Source organism: Rattus norvegicus, chromosome 4, assembly GCF_036323735.1.
Source record: "Rattus norvegicus strain BN/NHsdMcwi chromosome 4, GRCr8, whole genome shotgun sequence".
In the NCBI taxonomy this organism is placed as follows: Eukaryota; Metazoa; Chordata; class Mammalia; order Rodentia; family Muridae; genus Rattus; species Rattus norvegicus.
Window position 1 is genome coordinate 27,563,403 of NC_086022.1, and position 24,690 is coordinate 27,588,092.

General features: G+C 37.7%; 1 protein-coding gene and 2 pseudogenes across 1 annotated transcript in view; 1 reads left to right on the forward strand and 2 right to left on the reverse strand.

The window, feature by feature from the left end:
• Positions 1–545: 545 nt before the first annotated feature.
• Positions 546–24,690, forward strand: part of Zfp804b (zinc finger protein 804B) — a 535,678-nt gene continuing 511,533 nt past the window's right edge. Inside the window, exon 1 of the mRNA XM_008762730.4 lies at positions 546–1,369. Coding sequence (XP_008760952.2) covers positions 1,262–1,369 — 108 coding nt within the window. The 5' untranslated portion in view covers positions 546–1,261. The remainder of the gene's footprint in view (positions 1,370–24,690) is intronic.
• Positions 8,653–8,731, reverse strand: Rnu2-34 (RNA, U2 small nuclear 34; annotated as a pseudogene).
• Positions 9,618–9,769, reverse strand: LOC120102775 (U4 spliceosomal RNA; annotated as a pseudogene).

A 24,690-nucleotide genomic window follows, 5' to 3' on the forward strand; every position in this document is an offset into this window, starting at 1 on the left:
CCCCCCGCCCCCGCTTCCGAAAAGTTCTCTCTTTTTCAGCGCCTATTTTTGCACAGATGTTTTATTTTCAGTCCAGTTCATTCCCTGGTGGCTTAATTTACACTTAACCAAAGACCTCCAAGAGCATGTTTATTAACGATTGGGAAAACGAAGACCTCTACCTCCCCAAACAACTGCGACTTAACTGGCAGAGAAAGGTTCATATATAGGCACATAAACCTGTGCATTGATGTCTACACCTTCGGTGAGTAAGTTTGCCACCTGAAAGTTCCTTTCTCCGCCAAGAACTGGCCACCGCAGTGCATCTAAACTGGTTCTGTTTCAGCTGACCCTATCACCCCTGCAGGCGACTGGGAAGCTGTTTTCAGCCATTGACGCCTTGATGCAGGGGGCCCTAGAGGTGAGCAGGCAGAAAATGACTAAAGGAAACGCTTTCTTCCAGATCCTTCCACAGTCCTTCCCAGTCATCTTAGGTGCCTGCCCCTTAAACCTCTTAGAAAGTTGGCTTAGAAGCCGGGCAGAAGGGTCAAGAGATTGGTGTTGGTGGTTCCAGAAGGCGGAGCATTGAGGCCAGTGTGGCAGCTGTCTTCTCTCCTTGCCACTCAGTGAACCCAGACCCTACAGAGCCCACAGCTCCCAGCTGAGCGCTCACAGTCCCCGCGCTGCGCCGTAGTCACCACATCTCCAACTCCTTGCGCTCGCCCTCTCCCGGACACTGCAGAGGGGGCAGCTCTTGGGCACTCGGAGGAACAGCACGCTCCCTGCACAGGCTGCATCGGCTGCATCCCGGGTTCCGCAGACTGCAGCTCAGCCTGTGGGCTCGGTGACTGGAAAATGCCGACTTGTACCTGAGGTCCCCACCCCACTCCGTCTGCTCCCAGAGCGACGGCAGGGGGCGGGGTAAAGGGGGCGGAGGACTCCGATTCCCTTGTGGACCCAGGAAGTTGTCCTTTAAAAAGCACATCTTCAGCCCGCCTTTGAGCGCCGCCTCGTCAGAGCAGCATGTGGACTGGTTCGCCAGGTCCCCTAAGTGTTCTGGGCTGCTGCCGCCGCCGCCTCAGTCCGAGCAGCCACTGTGGGCAGCGAGAGCCACGCGCAGGTCGTGGAGCAGGGGCGCGCGGGCACTCTGTCCCCAGCTTGCTGCTGGGCTCTTCTTCTCAGGAGGTGGCAGTCACTGTTGCTGCGGAGAAGCCAGCCTGCATCTCCCTGCCTGTTGGACGCTCAGTGAGGAGTTGAGATTGCACCTCCAGCCGGGACCCACATGGCTTGTTACCTGGTCATCAGTTCAAGACATCTCAGCAATGGGCACTACCGGGGCATTAAGGGAGTCTTCAGAGGGCCCCTCTGCAAGAATGGATCTCCGTCTCCGGTAATGTGCACACAGGAGCACACACCCATCCGCACGTTCAAAACCAAATGCAAACAAAAAGAGACATTAGGAGACACTGTCCTGCCTGATAGAGCAGGTTAGACTCCCAGGGAGTAAGCTCGGTGTCTATAGACGCACTTATTCTAGCGAGGGGTGTGTGCTTATGTGTTTCTTTTCACTCCAGTCATTTGATCTGTGGTGGTATGCATGCAATTGTTTACTGAACACAGTTAACTGAAGGGAGGAAGGAGGATCTTCCGGCCGAGTCCATGTAGGAATTTGCGGGCTTAGGTAGTGTAGAAAGTTTGAGTGACACTCTGCAATGTGCTTTGTGAAGTCTTACTTTCATATTAGTTTAAGAATGTTACAGCTGAGTTATAAGAAATTAAACTCCTAAAATTGGGGTTTGTCTTGGCAAAATGAAAAGGGGTGGTTTCTCAAAGCGTTCCAGAACCCAAGACTCAGTTAGATTCTTTAGTTTAGAAGAAAGTGAATGAATGAGTTCTTTGAGGAAATCCAAATTGGGTTGTATGCTAGATTACAGAAAAATACTTTAACCCGAAATTTGAGTGCCTTCATTTTACTTAGTGAACTGTTCAAATTCTGTCGTCCAAAAGCCAAATGCTCCACTATATCAACTAATTCACAGGTGCTATAAACTAATGTTTCTGGGATTCTAATGAGTTTAAAGAAAAACATGTATATATGCTCAAACTATGTATGTATGCATGCGTGTGCACATTGTTTGAATATATATATGCGTGTGTGTATGTGTGTATGTATGTGTGTATGTATGTATGTATGTATGTATGTATGTATGTATGTATGTATGTATGTATAATCAGTTTTAGACCACAGTAAGTGAATGACTAAGTATCCAAACTCAATGACCAACTTTTCTATTCTGGTTTTGAGCATTTTTTTTATTCTGCATAACATAGAGAGGAAGAACTTAACTTGCCTGAGTATTTTCTACCTCACGCTCTCCTTTGCAGCTGAACATTTCATTAGTGTGAACTATTTACAACTGCTATCTATTATAAATACCACTGGTTAAACAGCATCTGCGATTTGCATGAGGAAGCTGGAGTCGGGAGGGACGTGTACTCACCTACATTACCAAGATTCCCAGTGACGAACTCTCTGCTCATATTTGCACGTACTTTAAAATGTATGTTGTCGTAACACCCCAAACTAAATGAGAGGGAGCCAGGGATGTTACTGGGAAAGCACTGTTTCCATTAACAGTTACAATTAAACTCACAGGGCTAGAAAGGGACTTGGCAGTTCCAGCTGACTGAAAAATATAGCTCATAGTCAGCCTAAGCGGTGGATCTCAATCTTGCCTGCTGTAAAGATTTTTAAGGATTGGGGTTTCTGCAGCCTCAGCAAACCATTACAGTATCCAACAGCTCACTGTGTCAGGAGCATTTTCCTCAGGGCAAGCCTCTCCTCCCTGTTCTTCCTTAAGCACATGTTGTCTTGTAAACCTAGAATGTTCCAATTTTCCTAAGGGCAGTCTTAGTGCATTGCTAATCCCTGTGGTTGTCTCCCTAACCTTCCTGAGTTGGGTTACTGTGTTCTAGCATATATGTCTCAGTCTTGGGATGAAGGAAGAAATATCTCCTCTTATTTATACATTTTAATTCTATTTAAGGAGATTAAAATATGACGTTGAACTAAATTCTCTACTGTTTAAAAAGATAGTTTCTGTCCTTTGGTCAAGCCTATTTCTCTGTCTCTTTCTCTGGTTGCTCATGTCCCCAAAAGCCTGGCTGGCCTCATACAGACTGGGCGTGCAAATATGAATGACAGGCTCCAGTCTTTCATCCACAGGGCTGCGCAGGTTGTCCGGGGTATGGCTGCACACCTATGCTATACTATTTTTATAGTTAACTTGGCTGATTCTATTACTGTGCTAATTTGAGGACTTTGTTTTCAAGTCTCTTCAGTTTGACTCACTGGATGATACTCACTGAAATGATGTATAAGTTATTTTAGAAACATGCAAAATACCTTTTATATGTACTACACAAACTCATTTCTTCTGTTTACCTTTTTCTAAATTCACGTTTTACCAGGAATCTGTGTCTTTCTCAGGAAAGACTTTGACCAGTCTTTCACATGAGGTGGGCTGTGTGGGAAACTGTTAGGTATCCCTTCTTTTGTCCCTGTTGGATTGTTAAGATAAGTCTTTATTTAGTTTAAATTCTCTTCCTATGGCATGATGTCTTTCTCTCTAAGGAAAAATAAGTCACTATTTCCTAGACTCTAAAGGATGTGCTTGCCATTTCGATCAACAGGTTGTCAAATAAGATAGATATGCATTTATTCTCATGTTCAACAGTAGTTGTCAAGATATAGCCAGGTTGACATTCAAGTATTCATATACCCTCAATACAAATATTAAACTCATTAACCATGTAATGATTAAATATGATAATTTACAGTTTTGAAATAGATATCTACCATTATAATACATTTTCAAGTTAATTTCTAGAATGATATAAAACCGGATGTTACCTATAATTGTAATTTCCCAAGATTCCATTTACCTAGAACTGTAGACTGGGATGTTAGCTGGTAACAAATTTTCACAAAGTCTCCCAGTGCTTAATGTTTAACCTTACTCTTTTAACCTACCGCTCTCTAGTCATTCCACACAGTTGTTGCTTGCAGAGCTAGTTAAAAGTTAGACATGCCTTAACATTAAATAAAGTACAATTACCGCATAAGAATATTTTGCATTCTGTTGTGGACAGGATGACGTTGACAATTACTTTTTAGCATAATACATTTTATTTTTTGATTTCTGCTATAGTTATACCTGTAAAATATAGATTTGACATTTCACTGTCTAATATATAATATGGTTAAGTCTCCAGATACTTAAAAATAATTGTACAGATTTCTTATATTCAAGCTGTGTCTGTTTAATGGGAACAGGAGATAACAATCTCAAAGTACAAAAGAGAGGTATAAAGATACACATACACACACACACACACACACACACACACACAAAATACCCATGCACACATACTTACATACACACATACATACATATAATTTCAAGAGGTTTCATTTATAAAACCTCAAATATCATCATAAAGATTTCTCAAAATAGATATGAAATGAAGTAATTGATAAATAAATCAATGAAGTATTTTGTTCCATTAAAATTCTCACAGATTAGTAAACTGAAAAATACTAGAGTGGAATCCCATTTCCATCTTGAAAGGTAACACAGAAGTATCTTATGATCATCTGTTTGTTCTGCATGAAAAAATAGAAAATTGTGTTTTCATTCTAATGAGCACGTGAATAATTGATTTGAGATGGCTTATGTTTCTCTAAATCCACTGCAGATACAGATAGAGTGAAAGTGTTTTTAATGTTTAATATAGAAGTCTATTTAAAACACAAATCCTTTGCTAAATTTTAAGATATTCATCCTCTATATTTTCTCAACTTTAGAATACTATGATTATATTGTCTCTAAGAGTCAGTATTAGGTGCACATGCACATACATTAGGTAGGTGCTAGATACGCATGACTGTGTTCAAGATGTACACCTACCTGTATACTATAGTTAGTTTTAGCCACCAAACATGTACAAGTTGGTTACGCGTTTAGTTAATTGTAGGATTCATTAAGAAAATCTTAAAACTCTATCACTATATTTGAATTCAACAAAATAATGTCCTCTCAGCAAAATATGCATATTCTTCAATTGATTCTTAGCTATTTTTATGTACTCTGAAGTGTCATCTCAACTTTAGGTTAATTTCAGCGTCTCTCTTCATGTATTGCTTAATTTACATGTGATTAATAGTAAGGCAATCATTCTTGCACTCGATCCACTAGTTACTAACCATAGCTGCGTATTTAACCTATTTTCTAATTCATCATCACTCTTCTGAAAATTAGAGTGGATTACAAGTCTGGATTCCTTCCTGAGTACAATACAATTAAAATTCAAGATGAACTGAAAAGCCTGCTTTACCACCTAAAGTAACCTGTGGAGGAGACCCTTTCGTCGTGTGTCAATTGCATACACCATGGTCCTTGAGTTATTTTTATGTCTCATAATCTTATCCTGTGTCTAAATCACCTAATATAACTAAAAGTATATATATATATATATATGTATATATATATATATATCCAAAACACATCCAAATCTTTTAACTTCCTTTTATAAAATTACAAATATATATTGAGAAAGAAGAGATGTTATTCTAGAAATGATGGAAACCTTGATGTTTCCGAACAAGGAATTTTCTAAGTAAGGAAGTGAATAGTTAGATCCTAGTGCTTTTTATCAATACCTATCTTAGTCAGTCATGAGCATTTTCAAGGTAAGAGTAAGTGCAGAATAGTCATAAAGCTCCCAAGCTGGTGTATTTTCATATTTCAACTATAATTATGAAGATATGCCCTCTGATAGAGACAGGTCTTCTGTTCTTGAGTTCATGATTATACACTGCCTTCCCATATTTTCAATAAAGACTGGTCTACATGTTGAGCTAATATTTTCTTTTAATATCAAATACCATATTAAGCAAACTTCTTTCTTTTCCTTGTCTTTTCATTCCTGCCTTCTCTTTCAGAATGCACACAAAATCTGTGCTAACAATTTATCTGAAGGAAAGTGTCACCGCTCTTATTTAAATAAACCTGTGTTACTTGAACTTTAGAAAATTTCCATAAGTAGGAAGTCAATAGCCAAGGGTTTTAATTTGTGACTTTTGTTGTTACTTGGTAGTTATCTTCTATCTTGTTTATTCATTTTTAGCAATCGAAAACAAAGTTTCTGCTTTTTGTATTTTGGAAATAAAATATAAAACACGTTGGGATCATGTGTCGGGTAGATTAAATGATTGATAACCTCTAACCTAAACATTTTCCATTTAAAAATTAGTAGTCTCACTCTCGCTCTCACTCTCTCTTCCTCTCTTCCTCTCTTCCTCTCCTGGCTTGACACGATAAAAAAAATTAGTAGTAATTGTAGCTAAAGTACTTGTTGTACAATATATTGTACTAAAATATGTATTTTCCATGGGAAAATAAGAACAGAGCTTTAATGAAGGTTGTTTTAAACAACCCAAGAGCAAGGAGAATGGGGGATATGCCCAAAATGTCTAACACACTCCTTCAATTGTGAAGTTAGATGATTATGTCATAGTAATCCTGTGGCATATACTTATATATCTTAAGAAAAAAATTTGAATGAAGGTTTAAAATTTTATTCCATGTCCTTGGCTTGTGAGAATCTCATAACAAATCTAATACTTAGCAAATCTCTCTCTCTCTCTCTCTCTCTCTCTCTCTCTCTCTCTCTCTCTCTCTCTCACACACACACACACACACACACACACACACACACACACACACACGCAAACCATAAACTTAGTGGATAGGTCCATGTGAAGAAACTCCTTGGTGCTAATAGGAACATAGCAATTCCCAATGTACGTTCTCACTCATTTAAAGGTCTACTAGAAGTTGAAACTCTGAAGAGATGAGTTACCTCTTAATTTAGACAGTATCTAGAAATAATATAAACATATGAATCAAGTTTTTTAAAATGAAGAAGATATTTTAAAATTTGTTTTTGCTGTTGATTTCAATTTTGCAGGGATGGACACCTGAGGTGTAGAGCTGAAGTTTTGTTATTTTTAAATATGACAACTGAAATCTAAACACTTGGAAAGGAAATATTTATTTAATTTTTCCACAAAGAAGAGAGATGCCTATATAGTAAACTCATTTTTGTTTCTAAGTTCCTTTGGCCGAGGAGCACAGAGATAAAATGATAGGGATCAAAAGTTGTCTTCAAACCCCACGATTCACCTGCGCTTATCACTTGTTTCCAGCCTCAGTCTTATTTTATTTCCTGGGGTGCTTATTCTTTTAAAATTTATGTTTTGTTGTTTTAATGCATGAAATTCCTTCAGGAGATATATTTATTGTCAAAACAAGCTATAAATAACAAAACATAGGCTGTCCCTAAGTGAGGCTGACACTGGGGGCTCCAGGCTACCCAGTTTTGAGTTTTAATTTTCTTCATTCTTAGCAAGCCTGCCAGTTTGGGACTTTGACAACCCTGAATTCTCCTTGGCAGTTTTTATTTCACACGTCTGTGAATATGCTTTATTTTGAAACAAATGTTGCGAGCTTTGTTTTAAACAATATCCTCCTCCATTCTTCTTATCATTGAGTTTTATTCTTTCATGTCTTGATTCTCTGTTTTTCAGTATCTGAATTTTGTCATGTAATTGATGGCACAATGTCTATAACTCCAGAGACACTAGCTCCTGAAAACAGTGAGCACACCCTATTTTGTCTGGGCCTTCACTCAACTGCATGGTCCCTGTAGTCACCTTTCACACATAACCTTTATTTCTGGATCATAATGTAGAATTTCCTCCCATTTCCATTCAGAACTCACATAGTACTGATCTGTGCCCCCTTTCCCTACCATACTCATTGAATAATTCACTTTATCTTAAGTATCTCTGTGGTGACAGGAAGGCTATCAGTCTCTTCTATTCACTTACACATTCCTTCTAGACATTCATAACGACTAACTATATTTTCCCAACATCCAGCTGTAACACACACAGAGGACACATTTGTCTTCTCTGTTGTATATCATCTGTAGATATATTTCTCTTCGTGGTTGAAACATGGTTATCACACAAAGGACAAGTGTTGCAGGTGAATCTGAACAAAGGCTTTGGATTCAAACACCCTGATCTTAAATAGTTTGCAATTAAATAGCATTATAAAATAATATAAATAATTAGCTTCAGTTTCTACTTCTTCACAGCAAGTGTGGATGCTCCTGCTATGGTCCTTTGAGAGCAACACTTGACATTCATTGAGTGTCCAGTAAATGTTAGCAGTTATTACCATTCAAGCATGTTGAATACTTGAGTATGCATATGTACTCCCAATGTTACAAAGTGGAAGACCTTTGAAAAACCTAACACAACTTTAATTAGGCTAACTTTCTCTCATAAAAATAATATTGTTTACAGAAAAGACGTCAACTCCATTGTAACTCTAACTGGCATGAATGTTCTTTTTGGTTCTGGTGGAGCTGTAGAAGGGAATTTATTTCCTGAACTTGTCTCCTGTTAGAGTCCTGTAACACTGACCTTTCTACTCTTGGAGTAATTCTCCCTTTTCCATGGTAATCTTTTCACTCACAAATCTACCAGGATTACTTGACTAGTTGTTTCAGGTGTAACCAAGCTTCCTTATTAGTCCACGTTGTAGGTGTTTTAATCCATGTAACTATTTTAGACCGGCTCTTACTACACTTGATCTTAGCCAAAAGGCCGAGAAGTGATAGAACAGCTCTTACAGAAGGCCTCAAGAGCCCTACCAATTTGTCACATAACTAGATGTTGAGATGAATGCCGTGTACATAGGTGGCTAAGGTGAGTGTCATGTCTATAGTGGCTGAGATGAATGCATGTATATAGTGGCTGAGATGGATGCGTAAGTTGATTAAGAGTTTACCTTTCATTCTAACATATTCAAAAGCTTTTGAGAAATGAATCACAAGATAGGAGCATCATCATTTTCTTTGGTTTAGAAAGTATAAGTATACTAAGGATGAGAAATAGTGATAGGATATTCACATTATTTCATCACCTCCCTACCTCCCTTTATGGTAAAACATACAATAATTCCCTGACCAGTGGTTACCATAGCCCTTGAGAAAGCAAAGTCAATTGCAGGTACAGGATGGTGGATATGAAATTCTCAACTATCGCCAGTTGCCTAGAGAGGCATGTACTCGTTAAAGGGACTTTCTTAGCACTTGCCTTTTAAGACATGCCAGGGTGTGAACACAAGGAAACCCCAGTCTTCTAAACAACGCATTTTATCTGGGACAGTTAGTCTCCCAGGCTCAATAAATAGAGAGGTCTCAGGAGAAAAATCAGGATATTCTTATGACCAATTTCTAAATATAAATATATCTTTGCCATATTTTAATACATTTATTTACTTGACTTTTTCATAAAGTCCAGGCACTGTAAAAATCTTAATGATCAAGTTGTCCAAACATTATTTACTCTTAATATTTTATTATGGTGACAGAATAATACCGAGCCCTTGAATTATGCCCATGTTCTAATCTCACATATATAAAGCCAATACCTTAAAGAATAAGAAGGATTTTTTTTCCAGATACAATACAAAATATTGAGATTATTATACTGGACCATGAACCTGTGGTTCATGCATAAGGAATGGGCAAGAGCATCTGAGAAGGTTAGGCTTACAATACCACACTGCTGGCTTTGGGAAAAGTTTTCAATTAGCAATAATCGCGCCTCGGATAAACCTCATTGGCTACGATACTGCCACTGCGCAAAGCTACACTGCTGGCTTTGAAGTCACAGTAAAGGCTCATAAACTAAGACAGGTAGACAATCACATGGAACCCAGGCAGTAGGTAGATACCCATATGGCACTCCTAGAAAGAATGTAGCCCCAGTCCTGTTATGACTTTTATCCTAGAGAGGCTTCTTATTGAATGTAATAGAAGATAAATAATCTACCTTAGGGCAATGATAGGAAATTATTGTGATCATCCTTACAGGAGGGTAACATTTAAATTAGACTAATGAGGGGGTTGGGGATTTAGCTCAGTGGTAGAGCGCTTGCCTAGGAAGCGCAAGGCCCTGGGTTCGGTCCCCAGCTCCGGAAAAAAAAAAAAAGAACCAAAAAAAAAAAATAAGACTAATGAAGTAATGGTACTTTTGTACTTCCTCGAAGGTCCCTGCTTTTTCCTTCCTTTCTCCCACTGATACCTAGCAAGTCCTCTTAAATCAGGAGTATAGAGAGCCAAGAAGGCATCCACTTTTTGACATACATCTAAATATTCAGAGGAGGTTAGCAGTTTAGCATTGCTTAGTCACACAAAGGACTAAAGTTTATTAGGAAATTTTTTATGGATTCAATACATTATTTTGCTGTATCTAAATTGCATGCGAATTTTATAACTCATAAGTGTTCATTGCAGTTTTTCTTTCATGTAATGAAAACTCTGAGATATACTGGTGCTGTTTACCATTCCAGTAAGATAATAAACTGCAAGTTGTGACATGTGTAGAAAATGGTGTTCATATTTTTTATATATTGTCTTCTTTTCCCAAGTGTTTTTCTGTTGTATTATACATCTACGATAACTGGAGAATAAATTCATAAAGAAAAATCATTTAAATGCATATATTAAGAATTTTTTTAGTTTAGTCTTAGATTTAATCACTTTCAATTTCAATCACCTATGAAAATTGCATTCATTTAAATAAGAGTGATGGTATTAGTAGAATTGCAATTTTGTAAATTCCTCTGAACTTCTATAATGCTATCTGTAAAAAATAAAATTTAAATATTAAATATAAAATAATAAATGAAATATAAAAATATAATGTAAAATAAATTATTCAAAGTATAAAATATTATATAAAACATAAATGTAATATAAAATATAAAATTCAACAGATAATTTAAAGAATTTTATAGTGGGACATTTTATTTTTAAATTGTTAATTTATTGTCTTATATATTACATTCGGACCACAGTTTCTCTCCCTCCTCTCCTCTCAGTCCCTTACTTCTCTTTTTCTCCCCATATCTACTAAGCCTCCATTTCCCTTCTGAAAGGGGCAGGCCTCTCAGGAATATCAACCAAACACTACATATAAAGTTACAATGCTACTAGGTACCTCTCCTCATATTAAGGCAGGATGAGACAACCATGCAAGACTAAAAGGATCCCCAGAGCAAGCAAAAGCATCACAAATAGCCCTGCTCTCACTGTTAGATGTCCCCCAAAAATACTAAGCTGCACAACTATAACACATAGATAGAGGGCCTAGATTAGACCATGCAGGCTCCCTGATTGCTGGTTCAGTCTCAGTGAGACCCTGTGAGTCCATGTTTGATGTTGTGGGTTTTCTTGTGGTATCCTCAACTATTCTGGATCATACAGGGATTTTTTTTAATTTATATTGAAATGTAACATGAAATATAAGTTGCTGTGCTACAAGCAGGTTCTTTCTCCTTTCAATGTCTATGTGTTTAAATGAAACTTTAGAGAAACCTGGGGGCTTCAGTTGCATCATCATGGGGTGTTACTCCTACCTAAAGAAAAATGGCTGTCCTAACAAAAGACAATTAAGAAAATTTAGGTGATTTTGGTGACTTGGTTCAGCAGGTAAATTCATTTCCAGCTAAGTCTGTCAACTTGAGCTCAGCATAGGGAGCCAACGCTGTAGAAGGAGAGGATGAACTCCTGCAAGCAAAGTGTCTAGACCACCATTAGGTGCACTCACAAAGACACACAATGAATACAAATGTTAAAGAAAAGTAAAAATTCTAGGATTAGCTCAGTTGACAGCCACTGATTGAATGAAGGCTGTCAAAGGTGGGGGGTACAGGATGAGGAGCCACGGAGCCACATAGCATTTCTGTTGGATCCTCCTCACTTCGATGGCTAAAACAATCTTGCTATTTGGAACAACTGAACAAAAGAATACTGATTAGGTGACAACAAATGGATTTATGCTAATAAAATACATAGATTAAATCCAGGCTAATATCTGTGAAACATCTCATTATTTTTTGCTTAATATTCCATGTTGAAATGCAAAGATACAACCACTTTTTTGTGGGTTTAGAAATTTCTTGCAAATGGATAGGAATGGCTCTATTGCATTTTCATTATTTGTAGAGGAGATATAAATTATGTACTTAGTGGCAAGGCAATAATAAGTGATTAAAAGACAGGCATACTTATATTGGACTTTTTGTAAAAATGATATTTATGTTCAAACGATAGATAAACAACAGGAAAACTATATTTTTGCAAGTATATGTGAGGATAAAAAAAGCTTTGTGTTAAAAATAGTAAAGTTGCCAAGAAGATAATATATAAAGACTAAAATGCCCATGTCTAATTTGAACGACATTATATGTGTATATGCAGCTTCTCTTGAATGTTATAGCTTGGTGATGATATAAATCTTCCAGACACCTGCTGAAATCGATGGCTGTTGGAGTGGTATTAGGACATGAAGTTTCACGGAGGAGAGTCTGCTGTTAGGAATGGTTGCTGCCTATCTCTAGAGAATGGTTCTGTACTCACCTGAAGAGGGAGTTGTTATAAGCAAGGTCATCGTCACACTTAGCTTTGTTTACTTGTGCTTGCATGCCTTTGTGCTGTTTGCTGTCAGTTGAGGCGGCACAAAGTTCTCACCAGAAGCCTACAAGATCCTAGCATGATACTCTTAGAGCATGATACTCTTAGGCTTCTAGCCTTCTTGCTAGGGGACAAAACAGACCTCTAATTAAGAAAGATGTGTGTGTGTGTGTGTGTGTGTGTGTGTGTGTGTGTGTGTGTGTGTGTGTATGTGTGTGTGTGTGAATGTGTGTGTGGGGTGTGTGTGTATGCATGTGTGTGTATGTATGTGTGTGTGTATGTGTGTGTGTGTGTGTGTGTGTGTGACAGAGAGAGGACTTCTTATATTAGTACTGTATCTACATCATCCTTGTCCCTATACCTACCCCAACTTATCCTGTGAAATCCATAGTCTCTTTTTGTCCCATGTATACACGTGTGTGCATTCACACACACACATGCATGCATGCATGTGTTTGCAGCCTACTGAATCTGTACTATGTTGCTTGTATGTACAGGTTATATCTTTGTAACATCTGGAGGCCATTACAGAGATCCACAACTGTCAAAAACCCAGGGAATAGTAGACCATTGTGTACCCAGCCCCAAGTGATACATCTATGTGTCAGCTACACCTAAAGCTGAGAGAAAACTCACAGAAGAAATGTTAGAAAGAATGTAAGACTCAGAGACTTAAGATGCCTACTGCTAGATGGTGTACCCTAGAGAAAATGGACCCATGGACCAACTTGAAAAACAATCTGTGCAGGAGCTCATTCCTGGAGGAAACTGATTCTTCTTTTCGCAGAAGACATTGGCTACCCTCCAATGTAGCAGTTCATTTAGAGTAGGATCTGAGAGAATTTCCTCTAGGCTTGCTAGCCTGTCATCTGGTGTCATTATGCTTGTTTTGTTCAGGCAACCATACTGTCGCAATTTCATGGGTCTGTTTTCTATAGGGCTCTAGGTTAGGATGCTGAGAGAGTCCTTGGTGGCGGTTGCTAATGATTTGCTTCTTTTGTTATTATAGAAGTAAGATTTGAGGAACGATGGTATAAAGGAAAGTAACAAAAAAGTAATAAAACTTCTTAGGTTTCCTTCTGAGTGGCTACTCTGCTGTAAATTTTCAATGCAACATCCATTCTGTCTTATGATGCACAGGGTACCTAAAACAGATAGCATCATTTCTCTGTATAACATGTTAAAAGTCTATGATGATGGATGTAAACATATTGATGTTAACCCCTTTTGTACAGAATAAGCTGAGCTGGATTTCTACAGCACATTCGCATTATTTGCTTTGGAGGATTTGCTTACTAGAATTCAACATGGCTTCTGACTTTAAGAAGTTTTATGTTCTTCATTGCATCACGAATGAGGCTAGCTCTAGAATTCTGATCTCGATGACTGCTGCAGCTGCTGAAGTCAAGTGACCACAAAAGGGTCTCTACTGTATTTGTAACCTACTAACTAATGATTTTTAGTCTTTTTAAAGCTATAGCATTCCAGTCAAAGGAAATTCTTGAAACCTGGCAATGTGACATATACAGAACCACTTTCTCTGAAGAGAAAAGGTTTTTACCAGTGAAAAGGCATCTATTTATACAAAACAAAACAAAACAAAACAAAAAATTGTTATCCATAGAGAAAGCTGCCACTTTTGTGAAGACTCCTCCATGATCAGCAGATAATGTGAAACATTTCAATCCAGATATCACTAAATATGAGTAGATACAAGAAACAAATCCTCATACTGTGATTCGCTTTTCAATATAAATAAAGGAATTGGAAAAGCTCCTTCTCTTAGCCAAATACTTTAGCTGTTGGGGTCATGAAGGAAACGGAGGCCATTTGAGAGGATAATACAAGGACTGGTGAAGGGTGCTGGATGCGAGTTAAATTAGAGCACTCTGGAAAATGGACACCACAAAGATGAAAAGCAGACAGATGAGGACTGGAAAGGGAGGTCACTGCCTGGGAGAGCTCTGTGCTGCCCTACTTGGATGAAGTGCATGTGCTACCCAAGTACAGAGGAGAGAATCCCCAAGCAGATATGGCTCCTCTTCAAAGCTGGTGGAATTTAGATCTTAAGCTGTCACAGACTATTTGAGGATCCTTAATACATGTCAGGCACAAAATCTGTCTTAAAGGAGATGGTGGACTGGGAGTGGAGCTTACTGAAAAGTGTATTTTACACGGCTCTATAAATATATTAGCCTCTGTGAAGACACTAACTGAGGTGGGATGAAGATGTGTGGGGAGGGCGCAGGCACGCATGTGAGAGAGAGAGAGGGGAGAGAGAGAGAGAGAGAGAGAGAGAGAGAGAGAGAGAGAGAGAGAGAGAGAGAGAGAGAGAGAACAGTGTGACCTTTCCTAGCTATTTTCTTTAGGGTTTCTATAGCTGTAAAACAACATGACTGTGGTCATTCCTAAAAAAGAAACATTTAATTCTTTAATTCAGGCTGAACTATAGTTCAGAGGTTTCGTTCATTATCATCACATTGGGAAGCACGGTTGTGTTAGGGCAGTCATGGTGCTGGAGAGGTAGCTAAGAGCTCTACATTTGGATCCTCAGACAGCAGCAATAGAGAGTAATACTGGACATGGTTTGAGCATCAGAAACTTCAAAGGCTGCTGTTCCTGGTGACAAACTTCCTCCAAATGAGGTCACAAGTCCTAATCTTTGCAAAATAATGCTATTCTCTATGAACCTTTGTGGACCATTTTCATTCAAACCACCATACTAGTCATAGAGTTGCCGAAAAATTTCTGATGTATATTATGACTAATCGGAGATATGAAGAACTGGTGAAGTTATTCTGGGACAGATCTTGGTATGTGACTGGGAAATGTGCTATAAATTGAACAAGGATATGCAAAGAGACAGCCATGAAAGACCCTGGAGTGCAAGCTGTGTAATAAGCAATTAAATCATGTTAAATAAACAGAGATAAATTTAAATCATACAATAGAGATAAACACCATTGTTCTGCTGTCCTGCTGTTAGTTCTTGTCACTTCCTGTTTGTTGTGTCCAATGATCTAGATAACAAAGCTTTCTGAACATTAACAAAATTATATTAATGGAAATACTCCGAAAACAAGAAAATAGAGTTCAGAGCTGAAACATTAATCTAGTTACTTGTGTCGTATATTCATGATGAATGGTCTCTTTCTTGCAGTGAGAGAAGGGTTGTAAATTAATTTTGTAGAGGTCTGCATAGACGCATGCTAACCTTAAGGTGCACCACCTCTTCTGTGGTTGCCTCTGGACAGAAATGTCAGTAGTTTGTAGTTGGCTGTATTTTGCCATGTATTATTAACTTGCCATGCACTCTTATAGTGGAAATATGAAACACCTCTCTTTTTGTACTATAGCTAGAGAAAGCATTTCCCTACATGTACTAACTCCTTAAAAATGCCTGTAGGCACTGACTTCAGCGTTGGGTGGAATTGGTTGGACATACAGTTCCAGTTTTAACTCTTGACTGCATTGCCATCAAGACTGCCCAGGTTATTCACTTGAGGTACCCCTTGTCTCATGCAGCCCCTGCAAGCGGTAAATGAGATAATGGATGTTAAAGATGTAGCACAGTGCTTGACTCACTGGAAGTTCACAAGGAAAGGAGCTGGTTCTGACCTGTTCCATCATGCATTAGACCTGTTAGGAGCAGTTTTCTGTGACTGGTTAGCACGTTCTGGATAGTAACAGGAAATTCAGCACATTTACGTGAATGGATCAAAGTGTCTATTTGTGATGGTCTGGTAACATTGCTCCGCACTACATTGTATTGTGCACAGAAGTGTAAGCATGTATGACTATGCGTGTTGGGGTGGGGGTAGTTAAGATTTTGTTCAACACAACTGCTCCAAATAGCAGAGTAGTGTTTGTATGGTTTTCCCAATGAAGACGCTTAGTGAGGCCTGTTTCTCTGACACAGCTTTAATTCAAGGCAATGATATATTTGATTTCGTCATTCTCTTTCTCTTAGTATTTTTATCAGAGCAAATTGAGAGAAGTTGAAGAGTTTGTTTTTGTGATCCTGCTGCCTTATAGAAGGATCTTCTTTTTTTTTAAACATGGATAGATTTTTAATTTAAAACCATTGTCTCTTTTCTGGTGAGCATCCAGCCTCATAATTGTGTGCTAACGTCTCCCGCTGCCTCTGGACTCTAACAACAGTCATACCCTCTTAGCACTTTCTTTCCTCGAGAAAAAATATTTTTTGAAATATTTGAAAATATTTGAAATAAAGAAATCTTACACAACCAATCACTATTCACATATACAATGCTAAGGATTAAATTGATATGTAGAATAAGCTTTTATAGAAGCACATTCTGTTGATGTACATAAAAATTTCTCAATGTATATAATTTGTTACATTGTGTTGCAAAAAATGTTGCGTTCATGTATAGCCAGGGAAACAGAAACCATTCTCAGCCTTTGAAATGGAGATGTTTACAGACCTGTTGAAGGGGCCAAGGGAGAGGAAAACCAGACAAGCTATTATTCAAAATGAGTGGTACTTGCTGGGAAGTGAGTGACCCCAAGGCTGGAGGAAGAAACAGTAAGTGATGTTGTGTGAGCCTGCACGTATGTGCTTTGTCACTGGTGATTTTAAGGCATAGATGCAGATTGTGAGGCCACTGACTGTTGGCTTTGCAAGCATGCAAAGTTCCAGGGTTCATGTTACTGGGTACCCTGCCCAACCAGATATGTCTGTGACTTGTGTCATTGTGTGGGCTGCTGCTTCTGCCTGCATCAGAACTCTTGATTACTAAGATGAGAAAGTGATCAGACCCAGAAGCTAAAGAAAAACATCCTTTTCCCAGTCTAGTAACCTGTATTTCCCCGCTAGTGATATTGGCAGATCTAACTGGAAACCAGCTGGCAAGGGGCTCTGGGCAATGCATTTTATAGGCTTCTGGCCAGTGGTTTCATCCCAGAGGAGAATAGGAAGGTTGAGAATCGGACTGATTGCCAATAGACAAATACTTAGTAGTGCATTTATACCACTTACTATAAGGATGCAGAAACAGAATGAGGATGGTTCATTACGTGCATGTATATGCACATATGTATGATTTCCTTCATACATATGAACATACATGCGTGATTTTATGTGATTTACATGGACACACACATTATGTTATATTTCTAATAATGTTCGTATCTGTAGAAATGTGATAAATGAATAGAAATATTTATGTTCAAGGATCCAAACCTGCAGGCCTCAAACAAACAAACAAACAAAACTCAAAAAAGAAAAACAAACAAACAAAAAGCACAACAACAACAACAACAACAACCCAAATAGTCATGAACCAGGGGATGTAAGAGAGTTCAACAAACTTGGGAACATGAGGAAAGCTTCTAGCAGTAAAGAAAGCCAGCTCTATTTGCACACTGACTGAAGTCAGTGATGCCGCCATTGTTGAAATTCTCTGCTGTGGGAACAGTCTTCATGTTAAAGGACTCATATAGTTATATCTACATAGGGCCTGCCTATATAATTAAGGACAACTGTTCTTTTTAGGTACTTAGCTATTGCACTTTGAATACACAATGCCACCAAAGACTGTTGGGGTTACATGGTTGATTACGTTCGAGTTTGTGATGTTAGGTTTAGAAGCTCTGTAGAATTTAGGAGGTGGAGATTAGGGTGAGCAATACCTTTGAAGGTTCTATTAGGCTCCTTGTCCTGGTGTCTGCTCGTTATTTCCTGTCCATTATGAGGTGATCCGCCTCTGCCATATTCTGTCACCCCCACCTTCTGCCTTCAGAACCAAGGGAGCCAAACAATGCTGGGTGAATGATCGGAATCTTTTCATCTCAAATGAATGGTTCATCCTCTTAAGATATTTGTATCAATTACTTTATCATAGTGACTCAAAAATAACTTATATGCTTGTTTCCTTACTTCTGCAAATTCATTTTTAATACGCAGCTCTGTAGATTGTAAGAATTAGATCATTGGCATCTATGGAGTCTAGTATCTCAGACCTTTAGACTCCTAGACATTAATAGGTATTCACTGGTCATTGTTTGTCATTGACATCTCAAAAGTCCAGTCTCCAAAATTCAACCAATCATCTACCAAATATGCTTCTTTCACGGTTGGGGGCTTTGTTTTCATCTAATAAGACTGAAATTGAAGAATATTCTGAAATTTCTTTCCAGGTCAATAAATGTTTTCATTGCTAAATCCTTCCTCAGTCTGTCTCTGACCTGTACCTCTCTCTCTACTTCTAAACCCTGTAAGCAAAGCAGTCATTTTCCTGAGGAGGGACCACATTATGATTATTGGTCTCTGGCATCGAGTTGCTGAGATTAACTTTGATGTATATATCAGGTTTCACTTACTGTCTGCTCCAGTGTAATTTGCAGAACAGAATGAAAAATATACATTGAAAACTAGTTTTATGTAATGATGGATATTTATAATGTATAAACACTCAGTTTTCAATTAAAATTTAAAATCTGTAAATATTTTATAGAAAGGACAAGATGGATAATTTAACTATAATGAATTCAAATATTCCCTATGTAGGCCATTTATTTCTGAGTCTAGAATATACAGGTGGAAAAAAGACCGGCGTTTCAATTACTAATACAATAATATGGTTATTTAAGAAAATCAAAGTAGAATGGCTTTTAGGACCCATTTCCATCATGTGTGATCTGATTTGGCTAAGTTACAGATTTTCAAGACTTGAATGATCTAATGAAACACAAGCCTTGGTCTGGATCTGGAATACATACTTCAAATAGGGAGCCTGGAAATATATTATTTCCATTACATTGTAAAATCATGGAAGCAACCCCAACTCTACATTACTCTCCTGCTTTATAACAAGGCGGAAAGAAACAAAGGTGGGTTTTAGTACTTGCTTGCTTGCTTTCCACTTCCTTCTCCTTTATTAACTCTTCTGGGCATCTCCTGGGCAGCCTGGTGACTATTCACCATTCAAAACCCAGTTTCCAATGGTAATAAAGGCAGAGAGTACTCATTTTGTTTCAGATAGAATATGTTAATTCTAGATACTCAAACCCAGGTTAGTAAATATGCAAAATGATCCAAAAAATGCCAATTCACTCATTTATTCAATCATTATTAGTTAGAATGCTTCCAATAAATTACTGAGCTAAAAGTAAAAGCTGTATATAAATAGACATATAAATGTGTGTATGTGTGTGTGTGTATGTCTGTGTGTGTGTGTGTGTGCGATGAGATTGAAAAAAACTGTAGAAATGCTCATGTCTACAGGAGTAGTTATCTCATGTTCTGAGTTCTCCTTTAACAAAATTACAGGACTCTTGTTATTTAAAAATAAATAATAAAATTATAACAAAATATTCTAATAACACAATGACACTAAAATTCATAAGCATTCAAAGAAAAGGCCATTTAATAACATCTCTTTTTCACATAAGCTACAAATGTCACAGGGTGAAAATTCCAAAAGCTCCACCTGTAATTTACAATGTAAATTCTACATTCCTGATCACTTTTTCATATCTGCCATACACTAGCTCTCTTAGTAGGAGTGAATATTAAAAATCAATTTATGTATTCAGATGAGAAGTGATGGTGGTTTTACTTCCTGATTCCTTTGAGTATATGTAATTAACCAACTGGTTTCTTCTTAGAAACATATAATGGAGACAAAACTCCTTAAAACTGACATAAGTCTATTGTCATCTTTTTAGAATTTGAGGAAATTGAAATAATAAAAATTCTTTCATAAGTATATTAAGCCATTTAATTAGAATGCTGATATAATTTTATAATGTTCACATCATAATTGAGTAATTTAAATGGGGTGTCCATAATGCAAACTAATAAAAGTTAATTAACAGATCAGGGTCTGGTTGTCTCCACTGGCTTTTAGGCATTTATCAGAAGTCTCAGACTCTTCTGGAGAATATTAGAACGGCAGCAAGGTCCTGCTCAGAGATTTACCCTGCGCTTTATGCTGCTAGGAGACACTCTGCAGGGTGCAACACTCCAGGACTGGTTGTGTAAAGGCACAGTGTATCAGCAGCTTGACTAATTGTCTTGGTGTCCCTGAAGTAATCCGGGGCTACTCAAACTACCTCATGTTATAGCAGCATGTGAAAAATGCAAACCTCCATATCTTACTCCATGCTCAGCTTAATTAAAATATTTATGCAGTCACAGGTTATATTCTCATATTAATTAACATGCTTAATATTCAATAGCCAATCAATTTAGAGGCAAGAAAACTGAAACTCATCAATTAAACTGCCTCCTCGAAGTCTAGATAGCCAGCAGAAATTCTGACATAGGAAGACAAGTTTTCTAATGTGAAGTGAACATTCATTCTATTACGTGTGACTATGCTCTTTTAAAGAATGTCAGATTGCTTAGGAATCATTTAGGGGGAGACAGAGAAGACAGAAAACGGATGCCCGTTACTTTGACTTACTTAAAAAAAAAACATACAAAAATTGACTGGATAAGTTCACATGGAGACACAAGCTTGGACTGGGAAATTAAATCAGGAGCTGAGGTGATAGTTTCTTTTTACTCCTGAGGCTTTCACCTCTTTGTATTTTTGCTTCATAGGTTTCAGCAAATGAGCTCCCTCTACTCCTGGTCATCAAAGATTAATATCACTAGTCTGTCTCCATTCCTTCTCTCCTTCTGCAGTAAAGGAGGAGGAAGAAAGAAAGAAAGAAAGAAAGAAAGAAAGAAAGAAAGAAAGAAAGAAAGAAAGGAAGGAAGGAAGGAAGGAAGGAAATAAAGAAAGGAAAGAAAGGAAATAAAGAAAGGAAAGAAAGAAAGAAAGAAGGAAAGAAAGAAAGAAAGAGAGAAAGAAAGAAAGGCTAGAAATACCTACTGTGATGGTCCCAGTCTGTGACCCACACAGGCAGCTTAGGAAAGCATTGTCTTAGGGTGGTAGGTGAGAATGCCTGTCATACAAGGACTCACAGTGGAAGTGGGATAGAGGGTGGTTTGATCATTTCTACAAAACTGTATTTGTGCTGTGCCATTATAATTCAGTAGTTAAATCTGGTTTTCCCAGTGGCTTGGGAAAATTTTTAATTGCTTTATCTAAGGTGAATTAGATAATTTCTTGTATATATGTGTGTAACACACACACACACACACACACTCACACACACACACACCATGTACTAATATCTTTAGTAGTACTCCAGGTAGGCACAAGTATTTATGCAAGCAAATTCTGTTAGTCAAGTTATAGTTACTTTTATCAAAGTTGTTTTGGTGTCTCTGCTATATTAAAAGGGAAAACACTCCCATTACCATTTGTAAGTTACTGCTTGACAAGAGTACAAAAACAATGTAGTGTCAGCAATATGATACTCCTGTTAGGAGGACCTGTCTCTGTACTCTATTAGCTGTGGGCTTGCCACTCTTCCCATCCTAGAACAAGCTCAACCATCTTCTTTACAAACAAACTTGAGTAATTGGCATCCAAAGTCTCATCAAATAAAGCAAGCTTTGAGAAGAGAAATCTTTGGGAATATTTTACACCTGTTGAAATTTTATGAAGTCTATAATATATCAGAATAGCTAACGTATTGAATGTCATAAAAAGTGTTAGGCTACAGAAACACTCTTCTTCTATGAAAAGGTCCCTAGTGCATATGTCAAAATCACAGTCATAATTACAAAGAAAGGAATATAAGAACTTCATATCATCACTAATAGTGAGTTACTATATGTAGCATATGGACAATGTCCTGGCTAAAGGTCCCAAATTAAGTTCTTTCATAGATGAGTAAATTTCATTTTGGTCAAAACCACTCTTCACTCCCATCCGACTCCTCATGGGTTCTACCCATTCTTGACTCCATGTCTCCATCTCTATGTGATACCTGCTTTGTCTACTTACTATTGTCTGTATGGACATGGGTATAGTGCTGTCTACCGTAGCATGGGCAACATACAAGTTGCATCATCTATGACAGAAATTGACTTCCCCATGGCAGCTGTGGGCTGCCTGAAACCTTTCAGGCAGGAGCAGAGCCTTATGGGCTCCCCACTTACCCTTGTATCCATAGAAATGGTAACTAGATAGATCTCATGCAGGCTTTGTGTATGCCATTATGGCTGTTGCTTTAGTGGTGTTGCCTATGGTGGCCCTGAAAGGATGGTTTGATAGCAGCTCTCTCTCTCTGTCTGGGCCGATTGGTTTTTCCAACCTTCTTACCTTTCTTCCTCAATACTTCTCAGACTTTGGAGAATAATATATGGTTTAAATTTCTCATCCAAGTATGAGTACTACATAGTGACTTAACAAACAAGAACTCTTTAGTATTTTACAGCTCATTACTCAGCAGCTTTAGTACTAGAAATCCAATCTGATGACCATATGACCTAGGTGCCAGCTTTTAAAATCTGTAAAGAAAATTTTTTTGTGCCCGTGAGCTCTGTAATTTGAGGAAGGATCCTGCTTTCTTCATGTTGCTCACAGAAGGCACAATATCCATTCTTTTTTTAAAGATTTATTATATTTATTCTATATAAGTACACTGTAGCTTGTCTTCAGATACACCAGAAGAGGGCATCGAATCTCTTTACAGATGGTTGTGAGCCACCATGTGGTTGCTGGGAATTGAACTCATGACCTCTGGAAGAGCAGTCGGGTGCTCTTAACCACTGAGCCATCTCTCCAGCCCCACAATATCCATTCTTCTTGGTTCTACCATATGCTTGCAGTCTAAATATGAAACGTGCTATAGAGGAAACATTCATGTTTCTTAACAAAGAGTAAATGCTGAGAAGAGATGCTGGGCAATTTTTAATGGGTGATGATAGATTCTGCTTTGTTAACTTTGTGAAGGAGAGTTGTCAGAGAGATAGTCACAGAGTACCATAGGTCTTGATAGTGCTTACAATAATAGGGAAATAGTCTAAGAGTAGATGGAACTGGAACTTGATTACCTCTTTTATTCTCTCCCTCTCTCTCTCTCTCTCTCTCTCTCTCTCTCTCTATCTCTCTCTCTCTCATATATATATATATATATATATATATATATATATATCACTCTTAGTAATGATCTGAAGTTCTTGTACTACTTTCTTTGTAATTATTAGTATGAATCTGACATATGCACTTTGGACCTTTTCATAGAAGAAAAGTGTTTCTGTCGCCTGATATATATATATATATTATATGTAATTCTATATAGTATATAGATACTATATATACTCTACATAATGTATGCTATATTATTTGATGTTAAAAATTACATTGACTTAAAGTATGACTTAAACACATGTTGCAATAGAAAAAATTGTAGCAGAGAAGTTGGGAAAGTTTCCAAGTCTTTTTGAGTCATTTCACTTGATATGCCTTTTCATTTTGTTATAAATGCCATATAAGGTCTACTTACACTCAAAGTTAACGATATGCATCACAGAGATAAATGGTACATGAATTTGCTCTCACTTTTGACTATACACTATTGCTCTTTAAAGTCATCAGTTTGGAAAATTGAGATCTGATTGCAATTTGTAATTTGCTAGCGTTGCCACGAGGGGGTGGAAAGAAGGAAGTGACCTAGAAAACAATCAGATCTCAGAGCAAAGTTTCCTAGTGCAGTATGATTGATTTATGAAGATAGATCGTGTGAACCACTTTTCAGTCAACTGGAGCAGACAAAACATGGAGCTGAGTGCTGGGGTGATCCTCACATGGCTTAAACTTGTTTTCTGCAGATTTCTTTTTCCTTATAAAACAAGCCATTCAGCTAAACAAGTGTTTACTGAGAAACCTTTCATTTCCAGATTAGACATGTTTGTTTTATTCTTTCTTTTATTGAAAATAGCTTTTATTCACACATTTTTTCTCACCATAATTTCCTTTCTTAATACCTCTCCAAGTTTCTTCTCCCCTCCCTTTATGTCTGGGTCCACATTCCATGGTACAAGACCATTGTAAATTGTCAATGAAACTAAACACAAATTATGTTCTTCACTGTAGGATTTTCATTTTTTAAATGAAATGAATATTGCCCAAATCAACTCTGAAAGTTTAGTGCCAAGAGTTAAGTTGTTAGTAATATGGTCTCTACTTGTTCTACTTGTTCTATTTTCCCATCTTATGTTTTTTC